The sequence below is a fragment of the Capsella rubella genome, unplaced genomic scaffold (genome assembly GCF_000375325.1).
Source record: "Capsella rubella cultivar Monte Gargano unplaced genomic scaffold, Caprub1_0 scaffold_2, whole genome shotgun sequence".
Lineage (NCBI taxonomy): Eukaryota > Viridiplantae > Streptophyta > Magnoliopsida > Brassicales > Brassicaceae > Capsella > Capsella rubella.
Window position 1 is genome coordinate 11,562,452 of NW_006238922.1, and position 20,586 is coordinate 11,583,037.

The 20,586-nt window shown below is 39.0% G+C and overlaps 9 protein-coding genes and 2 non-coding genes across 12 annotated transcripts; 7 read left to right on the forward strand and 4 right to left on the reverse strand.

The window, feature by feature from the left end:
- The first annotated feature begins 476 nt into the window (after window positions 1–476).
- On the forward strand, window positions 477–2,075 carry LOC111831892 (cytochrome P450 98A9). The gene has a single exon (XM_023787445.1). It carries the CDS (start codon window positions 477–479, stop codon window positions 1,938–1,940), a length of 1,464 nt encoding a protein of 487 aa, XP_023643213.1. The 3' UTR covers window positions 1,941–2,075.
- Window positions 2,008–4,460, reverse strand: LOC17894846 (NAP1-related protein 1). The gene is made up of 10 exons (XM_006302654.2): window positions 4,210–4,460; window positions 3,604–3,726; window positions 3,475–3,525; window positions 3,261–3,332; window positions 3,037–3,150; window positions 2,878–2,942; window positions 2,668–2,731; window positions 2,527–2,583; window positions 2,398–2,445; window positions 2,008–2,256 (listed from the first exon to the last, which is right to left on the reverse strand). The coding sequence occupies exons 1-10, from the start codon at window positions 4,336–4,338 to the stop codon at window positions 2,203–2,205; spliced, it is 777 nt and encodes a 258-aa protein (XP_006302716.1). The 5' UTR covers window positions 4,339–4,460; the 3' UTR covers window positions 2,008–2,202.
- Window positions 4,461–4,858: 398 nt separating this feature from the next.
- Window positions 4,859–4,939, reverse strand: TRNAL-AAG. Its single transcript has one exon. It is a non-coding gene; the product is annotated as a tRNA-Leu (tRNA).
- Window positions 4,940–5,000: 61 nt separating this feature from the next.
- LOC17895406 (putative pentatricopeptide repeat-containing protein At1g74580) lies at window positions 5,001–8,187 on the forward strand. 2 transcript variants are annotated; one of them, XM_023788133.1, is made up of 3 exons: window positions 5,001–6,515; window positions 6,663–7,713; window positions 8,096–8,187. In XM_023788133.1, the coding sequence occupies exons 1-2, from the start codon at window positions 5,241–5,243 to the stop codon at window positions 7,521–7,523; spliced, it is 2,136 nt and encodes a 711-aa protein (XP_023643901.1). In that variant the 5' UTR covers window positions 5,001–5,240; the 3' UTR covers window positions 7,524–7,713; window positions 8,096–8,187. The 2 variants fall into 2 exon arrangements, with proteins under 2 accessions (XP_023643901.1, XP_006300775.1); XM_006300713.2 differs by having other exon boundaries at window positions 5,002–7,713.
- LOC17894185 (glutathione S-transferase U10) lies at window positions 7,897–9,071 on the reverse strand. The gene is made up of 2 exons (XM_006301278.2): window positions 8,540–9,071; window positions 7,897–8,456 (listed from the first exon to the last, which is right to left on the reverse strand). The coding sequence occupies exons 1-2, from the start codon at window positions 8,861–8,863 to the stop codon at window positions 8,082–8,084; spliced, it is 699 nt and encodes a 232-aa protein (XP_006301340.1). The 5' UTR covers window positions 8,864–9,071; the 3' UTR covers window positions 7,897–8,081.
- Window positions 9,072–9,163: 92 nt separating this feature from the next.
- LOC17894941 (pentatricopeptide repeat-containing protein At1g74600, chloroplastic) lies at window positions 9,164–12,227 on the reverse strand. The gene has a single exon (XM_006300242.2). It carries the CDS (start codon window positions 12,210–12,212, stop codon window positions 9,528–9,530), a length of 2,685 nt encoding a protein of 894 aa, XP_006300304.1. The 5' UTR covers window positions 12,213–12,227; the 3' UTR covers window positions 9,164–9,527.
- A 101-nt stretch (window positions 12,228–12,328) lies between these two features.
- On the forward strand, window positions 12,329–12,409 carry TRNAL-CAG. The gene has a single exon. It is a non-coding gene; the product is annotated as a tRNA-Leu (tRNA).
- A 433-nt stretch (window positions 12,410–12,842) lies between these two features.
- Window positions 12,843–13,592, forward strand: LOC17895798. The gene has a single exon (XM_006301161.1). The coding sequence runs from the start codon at window positions 12,843–12,845 to the stop codon at window positions 13,590–13,592; it is 750 nt and encodes a 249-aa protein (XP_006301223.1).
- A 335-nt stretch (window positions 13,593–13,927) lies between these two features.
- On the forward strand, window positions 13,928–14,671 carry LOC17896641. Its single transcript, XM_023788550.1, has 3 exons — window positions 13,928–14,001; window positions 14,188–14,533; window positions 14,663–14,671. The coding sequence occupies exons 1-3, from the start codon at window positions 13,928–13,930 to the stop codon at window positions 14,669–14,671; spliced, it is 429 nt and encodes a 142-aa protein (XP_023644318.1).
- An 84-nt stretch (window positions 14,672–14,755) lies between these two features.
- LOC17894345 (pentatricopeptide repeat-containing protein At1g74630) lies at window positions 14,756–17,005 on the forward strand. Its single transcript, XM_006301824.2, has one exon. The coding sequence runs from the start codon at window positions 14,771–14,773 to the stop codon at window positions 16,700–16,702; it is 1,932 nt and encodes a 643-aa protein (XP_006301886.1). The 5' UTR covers window positions 14,756–14,770; the 3' UTR covers window positions 16,703–17,005.
- Window positions 16,987–19,100, forward strand: LOC17895854. Its single transcript, XM_023787723.1, has 4 exons — window positions 16,987–17,256; window positions 17,547–17,862; window positions 18,215–18,377; window positions 18,458–19,100. Exons 1-4 carry the CDS (start codon window positions 17,089–17,091, stop codon window positions 18,921–18,923), a joined length of 1,113 nt encoding a protein of 370 aa, XP_023643491.1. The 5' UTR covers window positions 16,987–17,088; the 3' UTR covers window positions 18,924–19,100.
- The last annotated feature ends 1,486 nt before the right edge of the window (window positions 19,101–20,586 follow it).

The following is a 20,586-nucleotide window of genomic DNA, read 5'->3' on the forward strand; positions in this document are numbered from 1 at the left end:
CACGTGTTAGTACTACTACTAACGTAGTTTTGAATTCATTAAAATTAATGTTTTTAACTCAAAAGCCAATTAGCATACTTCTTAACAAATGTCAAATTTTGAACTTTGGATACATGCCTGCAGGCTACAACAAGACATACATATTGTTTACTCCAAAAAAAATAAGTAAAGAGGCATGAAAATGTCTATCTTACAACAAAGAAAGTTCTACTAAAATTTTCAACCGAATAGAAAATGCAAATAGTGTGGGAAAGCAAAAGGGAACCAATTCATGACAATTTCATGCAAACGTGCGTGTTAACTAAATAGTCTATTCAATAACCATGACTCTAAATAACAATAATTCATAGATAATTTAATATGAAGACCAAACAAAAAAATAAAAATAAAAAATGATTTAATATTTCGTGTATAAAACAAAAACACTTCAGTGTAAGGGAGCTACAGACATATGTATTACACTTTGTCGAAGCAAAATGGATTTATTACTGATTACACTAATCACTATCATAATTGCGGCCGTCATACAAAATCTAGGACGTCGGAGATCCAACATACCGCCTGGACCACCACCGCGGTTTCTAATCGGAAACCTTCATCAACTGAAACCACTATGGACACAATCTTTCTCCGAGTGGTCGCAGACTTATGGCCCCATCATATCGGTGTGGTTAGGGTCACAGCTAGCTGTTGTGGTCTCCAGCTCTGACTTAGCTAAACAAGTGTTGAGGGACAAAGACTACCAACTTTGTAACAGACACAGAACAGCACGAATGACTCAGAATGGTAGCGATCTTATTTGGTCCGATTACGGAGCACATTATGTGAAAATGAGGAAACTATGTACACTCGAGCTCTTTTCTCTGAAAAGCATCGAGTGTTTCAGGTCAATGAGAGAGATGGAAGTGAGATCCGTGGTTAAGTCAATTTTCAACGGCTTGATGAGCGATGATCAGAAGCCGGTGGTGCTGAGGACCTATCTAGGTTCGGTTGCTTTGAACATTGTTTCAAGACTAGTGATCGGAAAAACGTTCGAACCAAAAGAAGGAAGAGAGTTTAAATCGATTGTTGATAGGGAGACTCGCTTGCCTGGTGCAACCAAGATGCTTGATTACGCAACTTGGCTTAAACGGGTTTCATCATGGTTCACTAGCGACAAGGCGTTCGTGAAGCACATGGATAGGAGACAAAATTGGTTTAGACGAGCTGTAATGGATGAAGAATACGCAGGAAGAGACAAAACGTGTTTTGTTCAGAGTCTATTAGCGTTGAAAGAGAAGAATGAGCTGACTGAGGAGACTGTTATGGGACTGGTCTGGAACATGTTAACCGCAGGCGCCGACACAGCTGCCATTACTATTGAATGGGCAATGGCAGAGATGATCAGATGCCCAACCGTTCAAGAAAAGGTGCAGCATGAGCTTGATTTCGTGGTTGGAACCGGACGGTTAATGTCTGATACAGATATCCCGAAACTGCCATATCTGCAATGCGTAATCAAAGAAGCGCTCCGGCTTCACCCTCCAACACCATTGATGCTTCCACATAAGGCCAGTGAATCAGTTCAGATTGGTGGGTACAAAGTTCCTAAGGGAGCCACAGTTTATGTCAACGTGCAGGCAATTGGTCGAGATCCAGCAAACTGGAGTAACCCAGATGAGTTTAGACCTGAGCGGTTTCTTGTGGAGGAAACGGATGTCAAAGGTCAAGATTTTCGGGTTCTACCGTTTGGGTCAGGAAGACGGGTGTGTCCAGCCGCACAGCTCAGCCTCAATATGATGATGTTAGCACTAGGTAATTTCATGCATTGTTTCTCATGGACATCCTCTACACCTCAGGAGCACATCGACATGACCGAGAAGCCTGGACTAGTTTGTTACATGAAGACTCCATTGCAGGCTCTAGCTTCGTCCAGGCTGCCACAAGAGTTATACCTTTAACTTTTCACTGAAATATATTATATTAATCTACCTAAGATAAGAGAGATTCTCAATTGAGAAAAACAGATGTAGCAATGGCAAGATTTAGGACATGACTGATGAAATGGTTCGTACAAACAGGATGTAGCTATGATAGTAAATAAACTAGATATTCCAAAAGAGAAAGCTTAGTCTCATCATTGCTAAAATTGGGAACCTCATAACACAAACTTTACACATCTGTTATAGAAGCAAGCCAGCAATGTGTTATCTTAGGCTCCAATCATTCCTCGCCATCTTCCTCCTCTTCATCTTCATCATCGTCGTCTTCGTCTCCCTGAAGAGATTATAGTTTTCAAAGAATTTTCAGGTTAAAGGATGGACCACAGTAACAAAGCATGTGACTCATAATACAAGTGTCTAGACTAATACTCAATTAATCAATGTATTTTGAGGAGGAATGAAATTATTGTTTTACCTCTTCGTCACCATCATCATCTCCATCAAAGTCCTCTTCATCAGCATCCTACGTACATCAAAAATATTTCTTTAGTAACTTTTTTCCACTACAGAAAGAGGACTGAAACTTAACTGACGAATATATTACATTGTTGAAGTAGGTGAGAGGGTTGGACCACAGATCTTCCTTGATAATATCAGCAACCTGCTCCAAAGGAGATTCCCGAGTTCAAACTGGGCAAATAATAAAAACGGTCTATATTTTATAACAAGTCAGAAAGTTGAGTACCTCATCATGAATCTCATCCCCAGCATCTTCCTTATGTTGAGCATCAGTAAACCAAGTAAAGAAACTGAAGAGAAAGTAAAATGGAAAGTTGTTAATCATATGGAACTACTAATAAGAAAGAATCTAAATTTTGTATAATGTGCATCATCTATCCATGACCACAAGAATTTCACTAAGACTATGATCACTTAATAGACTCCTGAACAATACCTCTCCTCTGGCAATCCACGTTTGTTTCCTTTCTTATCATCATGGTTCACTCCATTCGGCAAGCCCTGCATAATTGAGAAGCATCATTAAGAATAATGCCGAAGAGAGACAAATAAAGTTGAAACTTACTATCTTGCACAAGCAGAACTATACATTTACCTTGCCCTCCTTCCATTTGATAGGAGTTGCCGTGATTTTTGTTGTTCCTTCTTCAAAGAAGGTAAACGTCTTAGTAAGTTTGGCATCCTCAAAGAAAGGGTTGGAATTGAAGTGCTGATAGATTCCCAATTTAACAAGTAAGTTAACAATACCCAGTAACTTCTTAGATAAATAGGTAAAGACAGTAAAACGGTAGTAAAAATGAGCTGAATAAAGAAACATACAAAAGTTATAGAGTATCCAGATTTCACATCTTTGGCATCCTCCACTTCCAGAGAGCTCAAATACTTAAAAATCTGTAAATACAGGGAAATAAAATGAAGAGTTATAAATGATGTAACTGCAGAAAATATGAAAGTCCAATGGGGAAGTTATCTACGTATAATGATACTTTATAAACATTATAATCTTGAAAGCAAGCCCAAAGATAGCTCAAACCTTTTGGTCTTCTTCAGTCAAGAGGTCACCTAATGCTGGATGACTGAAAAACTACAAAGAATGTGGATCGTCAATAAGTCGAAGATGTTTTGAACAGTAATTGGGAACTACCTTGAAAATAGAACTTACAGCAGTCAACCAAAAGTCTGGAATAGCTTGGATAACTTCATTACGCTTGTCATAGACAGGTTTCCGTATCTCGTTATATTTCTGCTCCACTTCCAAGACCTCATCACTGGCCTTCTCGTTAATCTAGAACCAACAAACCATCAAAGTCAAAAAAAAAAGGAAGAAGAAAAAGGAACACTTTAGAGCTAATGTCAATTCTAACAGTACTGGTGACTTGAATATATGCATCTGTTTAAGCTTCAACTTCACAAATAGTACTCTTTCCATTAACTCCTCTACAGGCATTGCAGAAGCTACTAATTGCAGAGAGCAGTCACATGAACGAATTTATATATACATAAATCTCACAAAACGTTCTCAAATTTCATCTGTAGCAACAAGACAAAAAGACAATCTTTCATGCGAAATTCAGCAAAGTCAAAAATAAATATACTGACTTCATGCGTAATTAGCAACAGAATCATCAAACAAGAACTAGAAAATATAAATTAAAATTGGAATCCATTCAACTTAACCAGGATACAGAGCACATAAACACTGATTAAAAGAAACAAAAGGGGAATTAGAGCAAATTAACGAAGATGTGAAAGGATAGAGTTTTAAAACCTTCTCGAGGTCGTCTTGAATCTCCTGAAGCTTCTCAATTGAGAGAACAAGCTCTCCATCGATTTGCTCTAAGTTCTCATCTTCGACTTTCTCTTCAATTTTCGACTTCTTGCTCTTATCCGCGACCATTTTCACTTCACTCCCTTTAAGGAAAACCCTAAAACCGAAAGAAAGAGAGGATTTCGGAACCTCCTCTTGGTTTCTTCTCCGCTTTTGTGTTCCGTCGCAAGAGAATCAGCTAAAACCCTAGTTCCTGACCAAGTTTATGCTGGTGAAGTGTGAGTGTGGGCAAAGGGGACTTAGGGTTTTGAGGGGTTTATGTGGACCAATCAGATTGCGCCAGCTGAGGCTAATAAGGGTATTATAGTCAATTTCTTAACCAACCTTAGGGTAGATTTATAATTTTCTCCTTTCACTTGCTTTTTTAAGTTATCCTATTAGAGAATAGATTGATTTAATAAAAGAGGATATTAAGTCATTTAATTTTTCTCTTTTTTGTGTCGTGTGATTTACTTCTGGACCACTTTAAAAGTAAAACATTATTGCTCATTTGCTCTAACCATTTGAGAAAAATATCCACTTAAATAAAACTATTGCTCTGCGATATCACAATTTAAGAAAATTAAATAGCAAAAAGAAAAAAGAGAATTGTTGACAGTGGGATTTGAACCCACGCCCTTTCGGACCAGAACCTTAATCTGGCGCCTTAGACCAACTCGGCCATGTCAACGTATTTGTTCTAGCTAAAATTAAAAACAATTTATTGACATTTCTCACGCGCTTCGTCGCCGAGTCTGATTTGCGACTAAGTACTACCGGCGTAGTAGCCGTTGTAGTTCGTCGGTGAATTTTACTATCCCATTGTAATTGATTGTTTTCTGGGTCTCCTCGGCGATAAACAATCTGGCTTTTCAATCTTATTCTGTCTCATCAGGTTTTTCTAGGGTTGTTCTGTCTTCTTTGCAATGTCTCTGTGGAACGGAATCAAGGTTTCTGGATTTTAGGGATTAGGTTACGCTTATTTCTCTTTAATGGGTTCTCGTCTGCTTCCGAGACATGTAACTGCAGTTATAAAATGTCAGAGAGATCCTATGAAAGCCTTGGAAATGTTCAATTCGATGAAAAAAGAGGATGGTTTCAAGCATACTTTATCTACTTACCGCAGTGTGGTTGAAAAGCTTGGCCTTCATGGGAAATTCGAAGCCATGGAAGAGGTTTTAGTAGATATGCGGCAGAATATTTGTAACCATGTGCTTGAAGGGGTTTATGTTGGGGCAATAAAGAATTATGGTAGGAAAGGTAAAGTTCAAGAAGCTGTGAATGTGTTTGAAAGGATGGATTTTTATGATTGTCAGCCTACGGTTTTCTCTTATAATGCTATTATGAGTATATTGGTTGATAGTGGTCACTTTGATCAAGCTCACAAGGTGTATATGAGGATGCGTGACAGGGGAATTACGCCTGATGTGTACTCCTTTACTATTAGGATGAAGTCGTTTTGCAAGACGAGTCGGCCTCACGCTGCTTTGAGGCTACTTCACAATATGTCTTTTCAAGGCTGTGAGATCAATGTGGTTGCTTATTGTACCGTGGTTGGTGGGTTTTATGAGGAGGATTTTAAGGATGAGGCATATGAGTTGTTTGGGAAGATGCTTGGATCAGGTGTTTCGCTTTGCGTTAGTACGTTTAACAAGCTTCTACATGTTCTTTGTAAGAAAGGAGATGTTAAGGAGTGTGAAAAGCTACTGGATAAAGTTATCAAAAGAGGTGTTTTACCAAATTTGTTTACTTATAATTTTTTCATTCAAGGGCTTTGTCAGAAAGGTGAGCTTGATGGTGCTGTTCGTATGGTAGGTTGTCTCATAGAACAGGGGCCAAAACCTGATGTCGTCACTTATAACAATCTAATATATGGCTTATGTAAGAATATCAAGTTTCAGGAGGCGGAGGCTTACTTAGGCAAAATGGTTAATGGTGGGATTGAGCCTGATAGTTTTACCTATAACACACTAATAGCTGGATATTGCAAAAGTGGAATGGTGCAACTTGCAGAAAGGATTCTAGGTAATGCTGTTTTCAATGGGTTTGTGCCTGACGAGTTTACATATCGCTCCTTAATTGACGGATTGTGCCACGAAGGTGACACAAATCGTGCTTTAGCTTTATTTAATGAGGCCTTAGGGAAAGGAATAAAGCCTAAAGTCATTCTTTACAACACACTGATCAAAGGACTGTCTAACCAGGGTTTAATTCTGGAGGCTGCTCAGTTGGCGAGTGAAATGTCTGAAAAGGGTTTGATGCCCGAGGTACAAACTTTTAACATACTCGTAAATGGATTATGCAAGATGGGATGTGTTTCTGATGCTGATGGTCTTGTTAAAGTCATGATCTCCAAAGGATACTTTCCTGACATATTTACTTTCAATATTTTGATTCATGGTTATTCTACACAGTTGAAAATGGAAAACGCACTTGAGATCATAAATGTTATGCTGGACAATGGCGTTGATCCTGACGTGTACACTTACAACTCTTTGTTGAATGGTCTCTGCAAAACTTCAAAGTATGAAGATGTGATGGAAACCTATAAAACGATGGTGGAGAAAGGTTGTGCCCCCAACTTATTCACATTTAATATACTTCTGGAGAGTCTTTGCAGATACCGAAAACTAGATGAAGCCATGGGGTTGCTGGAGGAAATGAAAAACAAGAGTGTGAATCCAGATGCGGTTACATTTGGAACGTTGATCGACGGGTTTTGCAAAAACGGAGACTTGGATAGAGCATACACGCTATTCCGGAAGACGGAAGAGGTTTATAAGGTCTCCAATTCAACGTCAACATATAATATCATCATTCATGCTTTCACTGAGAAGCTCAATATTACTATGGCGGAAAAACTTTTCCAAGAGATGGTTGATCGTTGTCTTCTTCCTGATGGATACACATACCGGGTTATGGTTGATGGTTTTTGCAAAACGGGAAATGTTGATTTGGGGTTAAAGTTTCTACTGAAAATGATGGAAAATGGGTTTATTCCATCGCTCACGACGTTTGGACGTGTAATAAACTGTCTTTGTGTGGAGGATAGAGTTTATGAGGCTGCCGGTATTATCCATCGGATGGTCCAGAAAGGACTGGTCCCTGAGGCTGTCAACACCATTTTCTATGTTGACAAAAAAGAAGTGGCTGCTCCTAAGCTTGTCTTGGAGGATCTGTTGAAGAAGAGCTGTATTACATATTATGCTTATGAACTTCTTTTTGATGGTCTTAAAGATAAAAGACTACGCAAGAAAAAGGCTTCACAGTGGTAGGCATATGAATCTGATGCAATGGTCTTTTTGGTGATGCTTCAAGATAGAATTGAACACAGACTGAAATCGCCACTACAGGAGCATACTCCAAGTCGTTCTCAACTTCAAATTCAATCAAAAATTTGCCGGCACCTGTGTGAAAGAAGCCCTAGGGGAGGAACAGCTAACCACTCTAAAGAAGCTGCACGAGGTATGTGGAGCTTCCTGAGTACTATACCCTTTTTGTTATGTGTATTTAGCTGTTTACAATCTCTGTGAGATAGAGCTTACGATGATCGAGTCAGATCTTGATTAGAAATGTTATCATCGCTGTTTCCAACTTATTTCTCGCAAAAGTAAAACACTAAAGGGTATCAGGTGGGTTATAGGAAGATTGGAGATACCACAAATGCTTTATTTAGTTTCATTATCATACATTATTTTTCTACCATAAGTCCATAAATAATTGTCTCAAGGAATTATTTCTTACTTTAAACGCTAATCTAACTCTTACTCTGTTATCCTCTGAGACAATACTGAATCTGGAGATTCGGTAACCTGACCAACATCTTGATCTAATTACGCACTTGCAGCCTGCTGGAGACGCTTTTGTCTATAGCTCTGGAGAAAGTTCACCAACTTATCACGAGGCACTTCGACTTCTTTCATCACAGGCAGATCTTGCAGGCACTCTATCCAGTTGTATAAAGTCGGAGTGTTCACTGGATCAATTATCTCTACACCAATTGCTTCACGATAAACTTTGTGGGCTCCAAAAGTAGCAATGATGATGATTTCCAAAAGCCCTACATCATCATTCTCTCTGATGATTTTATTTGAGAAATGCTTCTTGAGTCCCTCTTCAAGAACTTTGATTCTCTTTCGAGCCTCTTCCACAGACTTTGCTTGAGCTTCACCCTCTTGGAACACAACTTGACCCATGACCTCAAACACCTGCAACAAGAAAAATAGTCATTAGTCTGCAAATCATATCAATGTATGGGGTTGATTTCGGATGAGAGATTTGGGGAACACACCTGTTGATTGATGTAGCTGACCCAGAACCTGACCTGGCCCCTTTCATAAGGATCCTCTGGGAAGAAATGAGGAGAGTTCTTCCACGTCTCATCGATATATTCAAGAATCACAAGTGACTCAGCCACTGGTTTCCCATTATGAACAAGAACCGGAATCTTCTTGTGAACTGGGTTGAGTTGAATCAGCGATTCACTTTTGTTCTGAAGATCTTCTTCGACATACTGATAGAGTATGCCCTTGATTTTAAGGGCGATTTCTACCCTCTTTGAGTATGTGCTTATCCACATCCCATGTAATGTCACTTTGTTGCTCTGGTCCTCCATTCTCTCAAAACTCTGTTGTTTTATTTCTTACACTTTTTTCTTAGAATCTTGTTGGTGATTGTGATTTCTGCTTCGTTTTCAAATTCTTATATAGATGTTTAAGACAAGAGTCTTTACTTTGGATCTTGTTGTCTTGTTCATCAAGTATAATGTGGGCATTAATCTTATTTATCTTTTCATTTAAAGACAAAAGTTTGAACTTTGAATGTTCAATTAATATTACAATAAGATTTGTTTATTTCATGATGTCACTTTTATCTTCTGGAATCTGGAATAAAAAATTCATGGAACAGAGCCAAGAGATAAACTATTGAATTATCTTTGACTCTATTGCCGCCCAAGAAAACTGAAATCAGCAAACACTTTACAACCAACTATTTCTCTGGAATGGTCTAAAGAGATATCTACTACCCACACTGGAAAAAAAAGAACAATTGAGAAAAATAAATAAATTAAAATTGTTCTGAGAACTGACTGTTGTCCAGGAATTTTCTCTGAACAAATATACGGAAAGGCTTGTCTTCAACAATGCAAGCAATCTCCAATTATCTTCAATTGTTCCTTCATCATTAACTTGTGGCAGAACTGCTGCGCATCCATGTCTATGTCTGAACATTTTGGATTATCCAGAACATAGGACAGTAATCAACCTCACGGCTTTTCATCAGACTGAACTCCAACCTGGTTCCTTCTGTACACCTATTCCTTTCATCAGCTTACGAGTTTCTTCCACTACGTCCCACTCACCAACCTCTGCAAGGATGTTCGAGAGTGAAATATACGCTCCAGCGTCTGATGGCTCTAATTCTATAGCCATTTTCGCAGCTAGCTTCCCGAGTTCAACATCCCCGTGAAGTCTGCAAGCAGAAAGCAATGTTCCCCAGACCAAGGCATCCGGTTTTATAGGCATACCGTTGATAAAACTCTCAGCTTCTCTAAGTCTTCCTGACCTCCCTAGAGTATCGACCATGCAAACATAATGTCTGTTCTCAGGTTCGATACCATAGTCTTTTACCATCGATTTAAGATGAAAATAGCCCTCTTCAACCAAACCACCGTGACTACAAGCAGACAAGACTCCCACAAAAGTAACTTTATCAGGGTTGAATCCTTTTTCCTTCATAAGATTGTACATTTGCAACGCTTCAGTGGCCTTTCCATGTTGAGCATAACTTGCAATCAGCGCTGTCCATGCTATTAAATCTGGGACATTGATCTGGCTGAATGCTTTACAGCAGTCCTCAATGCTTCCAAATCTCGAATACATTGTCAGTAATGAGCTTCCTACAGAAGGTTCTGTGTTCAATCCAACTTTTGTGATGTAGGCATGAACTTGAGCTCCCAGAGATGATTCGTCTGAGAGAGTAGTGGCTTTAAGAATGGATGAAACTGCAAATGAATCCATGGTAATACCAGACATGACCATATTACGAAATAAGAGGAAGCCATCCTGGATTAACCCATGTTGTGAATATCCTGAAATTAAAGATGAACATGACACTGGATCCAGTTCAGGGAGCCTGTCATAGACCTGTCTCGCCAACTTTAGTGAGCCACACTTTGAATACATGTTTACTAGTGCAGAACCGAGAGGCATTCCCTTGTCGATTCCAGCTCTTAGTGTGTACCCATGTATCTCTTTACCTCTTGGCAGAGAAGGAAGTGAAGAACACACAGTTAGAACAGCAGCTAGAGTGCTCTCATCAGGGCTTGTTTCATCAGCCAACATCTCCCGGAATAGTCCAACAGCTTCTCTAAGACAACCATACTCATTGAAACCAGAAATCATGGAAGTCCAGCAAGCATTGTCTTTAAAACGTATCTCCTGGAATAATTTATATGATTCTTCCAAACTACCACATTTGGAATACATTGTAAAAAGAGAACTTCCAACAGTGAGATCAAGGACTAACCCACTTTTAAAGGTGTAACTGTGAACCTGCCTACCTAAATTCAAACAATCTAATACACTAAACAAACTGCATACACTAAACTCATCGGGTCTCAAACCTTCCTGAAGCATTCTAGTAAACAGTTTTATTGCTTTACTAGGCTTCTTACTTTGCGAAAATGAAGAGACCATAACGTTCACTATATTTTTCCTCTGAATGTCGTCCAAATCCTCAAACACCCGCTCAGAGAGACCAATATCTCCACTCTTTGAGTACATACTAATCACGGCGGCAGCCACTGAGGAATCAAAACAGAAACCACTCTTAAAGACCCAAGCATGTACCTGGCTTGCTTCACAGACCATAGAAGGTTTACCACAAGCAGAAATCACGCTAGTTACGGTATGGCTGTTGATCTCAGCACCTGAGTATCTCATTGCTCTGAATATTTCAAGAGCAGAAATAGCATCGTTACTCTTTGTGTAACCAGACAGCATTACTGTCCAAGAGACAACACTAGGGTTGGGGATACGGGAGAATACTTCCCTAGCATCAGCCATAAGTCCACATTTGGCATATAAATCAACAATCGCAGTAGAAACAAATACATCTTCTGCTCCGCATTTAATCACCTGACCTTGGACAGCTTTTCCAAACATAAGCTTCTCAAGGGAAGCACACGCAGCCAAAACACTGGAATACGTATAACTATCAGGTTTCTGAAACCCAACACACATTTCATGGAAAAGATCAAAGACAGCACCATAATTTTGGGTTCTCAATGCCCCTGCTATAATAGTGTTCCAACAATACAAATTAGCAGATAGAGTATCACGGAACACCTTATAAGCATCCCCAAATCTGAGATTCTTCGAGAATGCGTCTATCAAAGCCGATTGAACTACCTCATACAAGAAATAACCCATCTTTATTGTATGACAACACACCAGCTCACTGAACAGAGGGGCCTGAAGAGCACTACAAGCCGAAATCACGGACCCATAACTAATCTCATTAGCCTCAGGACCTAAGGAATGCATCTTAGAGAAAAATCTCAATGATTCTGCAAACAATCGATGCTGTTTGTAACCAGAGATCATAATATTACAAGAAACAACATCTGGTTGGGGAATTGTATCGAACAGCTTAGCTGCGTCAGCCATTGAACCAGAGTTTGAGTAAAAGCTAAGCAAGGATTTAGTAAGGAAAACATCAAAAGGCAAAAGATATCGTCTAAGCAAATGGGCTTGCAGAACTCTGGTTGTTCTGAGGTTACAAAACCTAGAATTTGATTGATCATTAAAGAATTGAAAAGGATTAAAAGGAGCTGAAGAAGTGCAATCTTCGCTGGAAAGAGATATCTGGTTTCTGAAATTGGTAAGGGAAGATAGCAATCGTAACGAAGAAAAAGGAGAGATCTTTAAGGAGTTTAAGCTCTCCTTCGCTAGACAATTCATTCTTAGCTCATGAGTTAGTCTGTAGTTGACAAAGGAAACAAAACAACGGGAATGAATGAAATTTTCAAAAACACAGATATAAATATATTATTAATAGTCTTTTCAGTCAACAGAAAGTCAAGATGGCCGAGTTGGTCTAAGGCGCCAGTTTCAGGTACTGGTCCGAAAGGGCGTGGGTTCAAATCCCACTCTTGACATTAAATTTTTATGTTCACTTTTTCATTTAGAGTTTTGTTAATGTTACCAATCCTAGTTAATCCCATGATTAATCTACAGAAATCTTTTTTTTTTTAACTTTTAAAAACGTTTAATGTGGTGGAGAGATAATCACAAAAAATATATAGGATTCAGTCAATGATTTTATCCATCTTTTTATGGTTTTACACTCATTAGAATATATTATGGGCAACAAATTTGTGTCATTCATAAACTTATTGCTTAGTATATAAATATTATTATAAAAAAAATATATATATATATCATATCCTAATTCGAACATGAATAGGATATAATTGAGCTTCCATATAAAACCATCACCAACATGCCTGATGCCTCGGCTCATGCTCTCAAAATCTCTATAACAAAAGAACGTATTGTTAAATTATAGTTCTATCATGCATACAACAAGACATGTGTTACACCAACTTTGAGTACAGTGTCTCTTTACGCCAGGATTCAACCTCTCCACTTACTGCTGAGCTAACGTGCACTAAATTCCTTCGCAAAAAATTCCATCTCTTCACAGACGAAACACACACGTTGTCTCTACCCGATCAACCCATCGAGCTTCATACCAACTATATACCACTGATCGAACCAAATTACTCTACAAACACTCAAATCGTCTTCGGCATCGTTCGTCATCCCAACAGAACCACCGTTATATCTAGACCAAGCAAGACCAATGATTGTTACTCACTAGACTACACCAGAATCTCAGATATCATGAGCAGCTTCGGCGTCATCAACAAGCACTGTCGTTCCACTATCTTGCGCGAGATCGACATGGCTGTAAAATCATCATCGAGAGGCAGAGGAGTGGTTGAAATCAAGATTTGTAAGGTAAAGACTGAGGTATATGAATTCAACAGAGCTGCAGAGGAGATGTTGATCGAGAGCTACCACCCCAATCCAGCGGCGCCTAGAGTTTACAGTTCAACGAGGAGGGAGCAAGAATGCGTGATTTGCATGCAAGGTTATTCGATGGGGTCAATAGTGACGAAATTGGCTTGTAACCATGACTTTCATGGACTTTGCATCCACAAGTGGTCGCAAGTAAATCATCTCTGTCCTTTGTGTCGATCGCCAATTACTAATAAGGGTGTTCAATCCGGATTTATATTCTGTTTTGGTTCGCTTTCAGGGTTTTCTCTATTATGAGAAATAGTTATCATATATACTTTTTTTGCTTTCGATGGTTTCAACTAACCATATAAACAAGGAATATCCATTCATATTCCAGATTAAACTGATGAAAATAATAATAATACAACTACAAATATAAATTTTAAAAATGTAATCATCTTGTTGAGATTAAAGAAAATAATTTAATACTTATCCATAATCATTAACTTTATTTTTTCTCAGATTTACTAAATTGCTAGTATATATAAACCAGTACTATAAACAAAACACCAGTTTTACCAAAAAAAAAACAAACAAAACAAAACACCAGCGTCGTTATCCTCCTCCCCGGAAAGAGAGAGAGATCAGCGATGGATTCCTCTGATATTGAGTACACCGTTACTTCTTCCATGCACGCAATTTACCCGTTCGCAGCCGAGCTAACGTGCGCGGAAGTCATCCGCAGAAGGATTCGTCTCGAAACAGAAACACTCTATCTTCCCGATCAAACCATCGACCATAAAACAAGCTTTATCCCCCTATACGTTCAAAAAGACGTCCTCTGCTTTACTCCTTGTCCCTACGGAACCATTTATATCTCTAAGCCCGTTAGTTTCTCGTTAAATTGCAGGGGCATCTCCCATATCATGTGCCGTTTCGGCGAAGCCAATGACTGCTTCACTATCTCGCGAGAGATTGATGAAGCCCTTGCGCGTGTATTATTAAAAGGCAGAGCAGTTACTCAAGTCAAGATCTGGAAGATCACTACTAAAGACTACGAAGTCGACGCTGAGTCGGAGAAATTGCTGACCGAGAGGTGTTGCTCTGTTCCCGCGGATGATGATGATGATGATTCACCAACGATCAAGTTGCTCCGATATAACTTGAATGGATCGACGGGATGTGTAATTTGCATGGATGAGTACGTTGAAGGATCAGTCGTGGTGAAACTGCCTTGCGAACATGATTTTCATGGAGTTTGTATCAACCAGTGGTCACAAATCAAACAACATTGTCCCTTGTGCCGGTTTCAAATCTCTCTTTCATCATCATTTTCGTTTTTTCTTTGGATTTTTGATTTGTAAAACAATTATTATTTTCTAAAGGGTTTTTGAGCATATGTATATAACTTGAAAGATTTATCTGATTCTGATATTTAAAAATTCCACCTTTTTAAAAAAAAAATTGGGTGTGTATGTGCGTGCGTGTGACCGATGTCTATCGTAACGGACCATTGTCTTTCTCTCCTTACTAGTTGCAAGAGCTTAAGAGCTCTCACTCAAATCCATGGCTTCTTTATCAAATCCGGCGTCGATTCCGATTCTTACTTCAACGGCAAACTTATCTTACAATGTGCCATTTCCGTTCCCGGCGCTTTACCGTACGCTCGACGTCTTTTGTTCTGTTTTCCTGAGCCAGATGCCTTCATGTTCAATACTCTCGTCCGAGGCTACTCTGGATCCGATGAACCGCGTAATGCCGTATCGGTGTTTGTGGAGATGATGAGGAAAGGTTTTGTCTTTCCTGATAGCTTCTCCTTCGCCTTTGTTGTCAAGGCGACGGCTAATTTCCGGTCTTTGAGAACCGGATTTCAGATGCATTGTCAAGCTTTGAAGCATGGGCTTGAGTCACATTTGTTCGTTGCTACTACCTTGATCGGTATGTACGGGGAATGTGGGTGTGTGGAGTTTGCTCGCAAGGTGTTCGATGAAATGCATCAGCCAAATTTGGTTGCGTGGAACGCTGTGATCACTGCCTGTTTCAGGGGAAATGATTTTTCGAAAGCTAGGGAAATCTTCGATAATATGCTGGTAAAGAATCACACGTCGTGGAACGTCATGCTTGCTGGGTACACTAAAGCTGGGGAGCTTGAGAGTGCTAAACGGATCTTCTCGGAAATGCCTCACAGAGATGATGTCTCTTGGAGCACTCTGATTGTTGGGTTTGCTCACAATGGGATTTTCAATGATGCTTTCTCGTATTTCAGGGAGTTGCAACGAGTGGAAATGAGACCAAACGAAGTAAGTCTGACTGGAGTTCTCTCTGCCTGTTCACAATCCGGGGCATTAGAGTTTGGGAAGACGATACACGGGTTTGTAGAGAAATCAGGGTATAGTTGGATAGTTTCTGTGAACAATGCGCTTATTGATATGTATTCTAGGTGCGGTAATGTCCCAATGGCCAGGTTAGTCTTTCAAGGTATGCCAGACAAGAGAAGTGTTGTATCTTGGACATCAATGATAGCGGGCTTAGCCATGCATGGTCAGGGGGAAGAAGCTATTAGACTATTCAATGAGATGACCAAGTCTGGTGCTACACCAGATGGGATATCATTCATTTCGCTTTTGTATGCTTGCAGTCATGCTGGACTGATCAAAGAAGGTGAAGATTACTTCTCTAAGATGAAGAGAGTTTACCACATAGAACCAGCGATTGAACACTATGGTTGCATGGTTGATTTATATGGCCGATCTGGCAAACTGCAAAAGGCTTACAATTTTATATGTCAAATGCCAATTCCGCCAACAGCCATAGTGTGGCGGACTCTTCTTGGGGCGTGCAGTAGTCATGGGAATATTGAACTGGCAGAGCAAGTAAAACAAAGGCTTAATGAGCTTGACCCAAATAACTCGGGGGATCTTGTTCTTTTGTCGAATGTTTATGCTACTGCGGGTAAATGGAAGGATGTTGCTTGTATCAGAAAGTCAATGATTGTCCAGAGAATCAAGAAGACAACTGCTTGGAGCTCAGTTGAAGTTGGCAAAACCATGTACATGTTCACTGCAGGCGAGAAAAAGAAGGGAATCGATATAGAGGCTCACGAGAAGCTAAAAGAAATAATCTTGAGGCTTAGAAATGAAGCTGGGTATGCACCAGAACTAGCAAGTGCTTTATATGATGTAGAAGAGGAAGAAAAGGAGGATCAAGTGAGTAAACACAGCGAGAAGCTTGCACTTGCATTTGCTGTAGCTAGATTGCCTAAAGGAGAAAATATCAGGATAGTGAAAAATCTTAGAATCTGCAGAGATTGTCACGCTGTTATGAAGCTAACGTCAAAGGTTTATGGAGTAGAGATTGTGGTCAGAGACAGAAATCGCTTCCATTCATTCAAGGATGGTTCTTGCTCATGCCGTGACTACTGGTGAAAGTTCTGATATAATTGTACATCAAGCCAAATATCATTTCATGGTCTAATTCTTCCATTAGTGACCTCATCAATGGAGATTTAACTACCAACACAAACTTTCAGATGTCTCTATAACTTGAGCTCTTCCATTTGCGCGGTTTGTGGTTTACATTGCCTTGAGATTTGGATTATTTTGTCACTTTGCATTCCTCATGGCGTACAACGTATTATAAGAAAAAGTTTTGGACTGTTATTGTAAATGTCCGACAGATTTTACCAAACTTTGACGAGAAATATCAAGCACGTCTTCGTGGTTCCGGTTGCTAAAGTCTCAACCTTTTGAATCCTTGTTTCCTTCTTTCTCGCTTACCAGATCTTCGAAACCTTTTGTATTATTTCGATTCCATGGCTGCTTCAGCTGCATTCTCCATATCATCACCACCTTTCGTACCCATTTCCTGCAAAATCCGCAGACCATTTCTATTGCTTACTCCAAAATACCCCAAACTCGTTTTGGTGAGAGCTTCTGCGCCCTCGATCTCCATCGATGAAAAATCGCCAGTCCAAACTAAGGTGAGTTTACTAGTATTTCGTTTTGTATGATCGTCTCGCTCTGTATTGTTCAATTTATGGTGACTTGGGGAAGGAATTAGTAATTGTATTAGTCATATTGAGATTTATCGAGATTTCTTAGCTCTAGGATGGCTTTTGATTCATAAACTTACTATACTATTTTTTATGTAGAATTTGATGAAAGTGAGATTGGTGTTCTTACTTTAGAAACCAGAAATGAGAAAAGTTAGGCTCTTTACGGGATGATCATTTGCTTCTGGGCTTTATTGTATTGATACATTCTGTTTCAGACAAGCAATTGGCAGTGGAAGTTCAAGGGAAACTCTATCGGTATATACTATGAGGAGCATGAAAGGGAGAAGAGTGAATCAGCTAAGAATATCCTAATGATACCAACAATATCAGATGTTAGCACGGTTGAGGAGTGGAGATCTGTGGCTAAAGATATTGTGCAGCGTGATGGGGAAGTCAATTGGCGAGCAACTATTGTAGATTGGCCTGGTCTTGGCTATTCTGATCGACCAAAGATGGATTATGACACAGATGTCATGGAGAAGTTTGTGGTTGACTTCATGAACTCACCTGAGAGCCCAATGAGCCAGTCAGGTTAGTGTGAACCGCTTCTTCTTCTGTTTGGCTTGGAAATAATATTGTTACAAGAGTGAAAAACTACAGTTATTCTCCATGGTTTTAGTTCTAGTTCCGCATAGTTCAATATCAAATCTGTATTGTAGTTGGTAATATCTATATTTACTTTGGTGAACAATTTTGGTTGTACATGAGCCCGCCCTTGCAGTGTTTAGAGTCCCTTACTCTTAGCTCTTTCTGAAATTAGGTCTTCTTTATGGGTCTGAATGCTTATATGAATTGGGTTCCCATTGATCCGCCTTATTTGCTTCCCCAACTAACTAAAGAGAACAAGCAATATCTTAACATAAGCCATATTAAACTGAAACAGGTAATGATGATCTGGTTATCATTGGAGGAGGGCATGCAGCAACACTAGCACTCCGTGCTACCCAACGTGGGCTACTTAAACCATCAGCCATTGCTGCTGTCGCACCTACGTGGGCTGGACCCCTTCCTATTGTCTTTGGCCGTGATTCTTCCATGGTGACGAGGTTCGTTGACATCTTTTCATGAAAGAGAAAAGAAGATAAAAGCTTTTCTCTCTTGATCGCCTGGTTTTTTGTCTCAACAGGTACGGTATGCTAAGAGGAACTCTAAGAGCACCTGGAGTTGGTTGGATGATGTACAACATGTTGGTGAGCAACGAGAAGTCCATTGAGTCTCAATACAAATCACATGTTTATGCAGACCAGAGAAACGTGACCGATGCCATAATCCAAAGCAGATACGAGTTAACAAAGCAGAAGGGATCACGCTACGTCCCTGCAGCTTTTCTGACGGGTTTACTCGACCCGGTTTCATCACAGGACGAATTTCTTCAACTGTTTGCTGATTTGGAAGGAAAATTTCCGATCATGGTGATGTCAACGAAAGGAGCTCCAAAGAGATCTAAAGCTGAAATGGAGGTATTAAGAGGAGCCAAAGGAGTTAGCAAATTTGTGGAGGTTGAGGGTGCACTCTTACCTCAAGAAGAGTATCCTTCTCTTGTTGCTCAAGAACTCTACAACTTCTTGCAAGAGACTTTTACTAAATGTTAGATATATAGATTAAAGCTCACGCATACAGACAGACCCAGAAAATGTGAGCACACTGCACACACTCATACTAGTGTTACGTTCATTGTTTGCGGAACTCTTCAGTTAAAAAAGTCTTTCTATACTTGCTTTTACAAGTTTCAGATATCTTTTCAAGTTTTGACTAGCATGGTTTGTTCATTGTTGTCTAATACAGTGCTCTATAGTCTATAGGAATTTACTCCTACTTTATATATTACAAAAAAAAATACATCTTATATAACAAGTACGATTTAGGTAACACCGATTTTGCCTAACAATTTATTTATTTTGGACCAAGCCTCAAATCATATTTATTTGGTCTCGAAGCTGTTCCTTGAATCTACTTATTACTTGGCCTGGAGGAAAAGGAACTCAACGTCACCAGAACTGATGCGTGATACTACCATGGACCGCACGGTAGGCCAGAAAGGACCGTAACTTTCCTACCGGCAAGGAGAAACAGAGCCCAACAGCACCACTTATGTGATGTGTGATATGTGGAGAGCCCACATCATCAACTCACTCCATGTAAAGTATTTTTATTAGTTTCCAGTGGTCCGGAAACAGTGATTACTGATAACTAATACATTCCTTTGATTTTATTCCATATTTCGTCAGTTTATGTAAATTCGATTGGATAAGAAGACAAGATCACAAAAAAAAAAAAAAAAAAAAAATCCCATTCCTACATTCTCCCACGTGCCACGTAGATTCATCACATGCCACGCATTTAGCCGACTGGTACTTCTTGGGCCTTATTTTCATTATTTAACGGCCCAAATTCTATATAAACTTACCGGACCCTATTATTATCACTGTCTAACAATATACGAATTTTTCTAATTTTTTATAAAGTTTTTTAAAAATATATATAAATCATATGTAGATACTAGATACCGAATCTACCTAAAAGTAATCACTAAAAATTTCTTGTTTTATTATGTAAATAATATAATAAAATACGCGCACGATTATTATTGTTAGCTTGATTTTGTTAGTATTTTCTCTTTAATAATTTCCGCATTATTTTCTTCTATGAGTATTTATATAATACTAGTGATGGACCCGCACGTACGTGCGAAGTTATTTTTACAAAATTACGATTTTTTAAGTAAATGTTATTTCGGTAAAATTTTGTTATATGAGTTTATTTGATAAACTATATATAGACATACAGTTGTAAAATATAGATATTGTATTACATGATAAAATTTTAAAATTACAATTTTAACATTTCTTATATGAAAATGATAAGTGATATTACGTGTTTATTTTTTAAACTAATCAAAACATTTCTAACTGTTTTCTTAGAGATGTTCAATCGGATTTGGGTTTGGCTTTAGTTTGAATTGTGTTATGTGTAGTTTAGAATGGAAACCCGTCCTGTTCCTTTCCGTCTCGTCCTGACCTGTCCCGTCCCTTCCCATCTTCTATCTGTCATAAAATTTTTGTTACATAATCGTTTCTTTTTAAAACATAATCATTTGCCAATGTTTATTATAAGAAACTTGGCAAAAGATTTAGACGGGATACTCATATTCCTCGTTTAAATATTTATTTTTATCAAACTAATAAAAATCTAATTATCAATCTAAGTCACATGCTCCCACCATTTTCATTCACAATACACTGTCTGTAATCCTAG

Excerpts from the sequence above, each read along its gene's own strand:
- LOC111831892 (XM_023787445.1), top strand. The coding sequence starts at position 477 with ATGGATTTATTACTGATTACACTAATCACTATCATAATTGCGGCCGTC.
- LOC17894846 (XM_006302654.2), bottom strand. The coding sequence starts at position 4,338 with ATGGTCGCGGATAAGAGCAAGAAGTCGAAAATTGAAGAGAAAGTCGAA. Across the intron at positions 2,943-3,036 it reads TCAAATGGAAGGAGGGCAAG|GGCTTGCCGAATGGAGTGAA; the intron begins GTAAATGTATAG and ends TCAATTATGCAG. Across the intron at positions 2,732-2,877 it reads CGTGGATTGCCAGAGGAGAG|TTTCTTTACTTGGTTTACTG; the intron begins GTATTGTTCAGG and ends CTTTCTCTTCAG.
- LOC17895406 (XM_006300713.2), top strand. The coding sequence starts at position 5,241 with ATGGGTTCTCGTCTGCTTCCGAGACATGTAACTGCAGTTATAAAATGT.
- LOC17894185 (XM_006301278.2), bottom strand. The coding sequence starts at position 8,863 with ATGGAGGACCAGAGCAACAAAGTGACATTACATGGGATGTGGATAAGC. Across the intron at positions 8,457-8,539 it reads TCAGCTACATCAATCAACAG|GTGTTTGAGGTCATGGGTCA; the intron begins GTGTGTTCCCCA and ends TTCTTGTTGCAG.
- LOC17894941 (XM_006300242.2), bottom strand. The coding sequence starts at position 12,212 with ATGAATTGTCTAGCGAAGGAGAGCTTAAACTCCTTAAAGATCTCTCCT.
- LOC17895798 (XM_006301161.1), top strand. The coding sequence starts at position 12,843 with ATGTGTTACACCAACTTTGAGTACAGTGTCTCTTTACGCCAGGATTCA.
- LOC17896641 (XM_023788550.1), top strand. The coding sequence starts at position 13,928 with ATGGATTCCTCTGATATTGAGTACACCGTTACTTCTTCCATGCACGCA. Across the intron at positions 14,002-14,187 it reads CCGTTCGCAGCCGAGCTAAC|GGGCATCTCCCATATCATGT; the intron begins GTGCGCGGAAGT and ends GTTAAATTGCAG.
- LOC17894345 (XM_006301824.2), top strand. The coding sequence starts at position 14,771 with ATGTCTATCGTAACGGACCATTGTCTTTCTCTCCTTACTAGTTGCAAG.
- LOC17895854 (XM_023787723.1), top strand. The coding sequence starts at position 17,089 with ATGGCTGCTTCAGCTGCATTCTCCATATCATCACCACCTTTCGTACCC. Across the intron at positions 17,863-18,214 it reads GAGCCCAATGAGCCAGTCAG|GTAATGATGATCTGGTTATC; the intron begins GTTAGTGTGAAC and ends AAACTGAAACAG. Across the intron at positions 18,378-18,457 it reads GATTCTTCCATGGTGACGAG|GTACGGTATGCTAAGAGGAA; the intron begins GTTCGTTGACAT and ends TTGTCTCAACAG.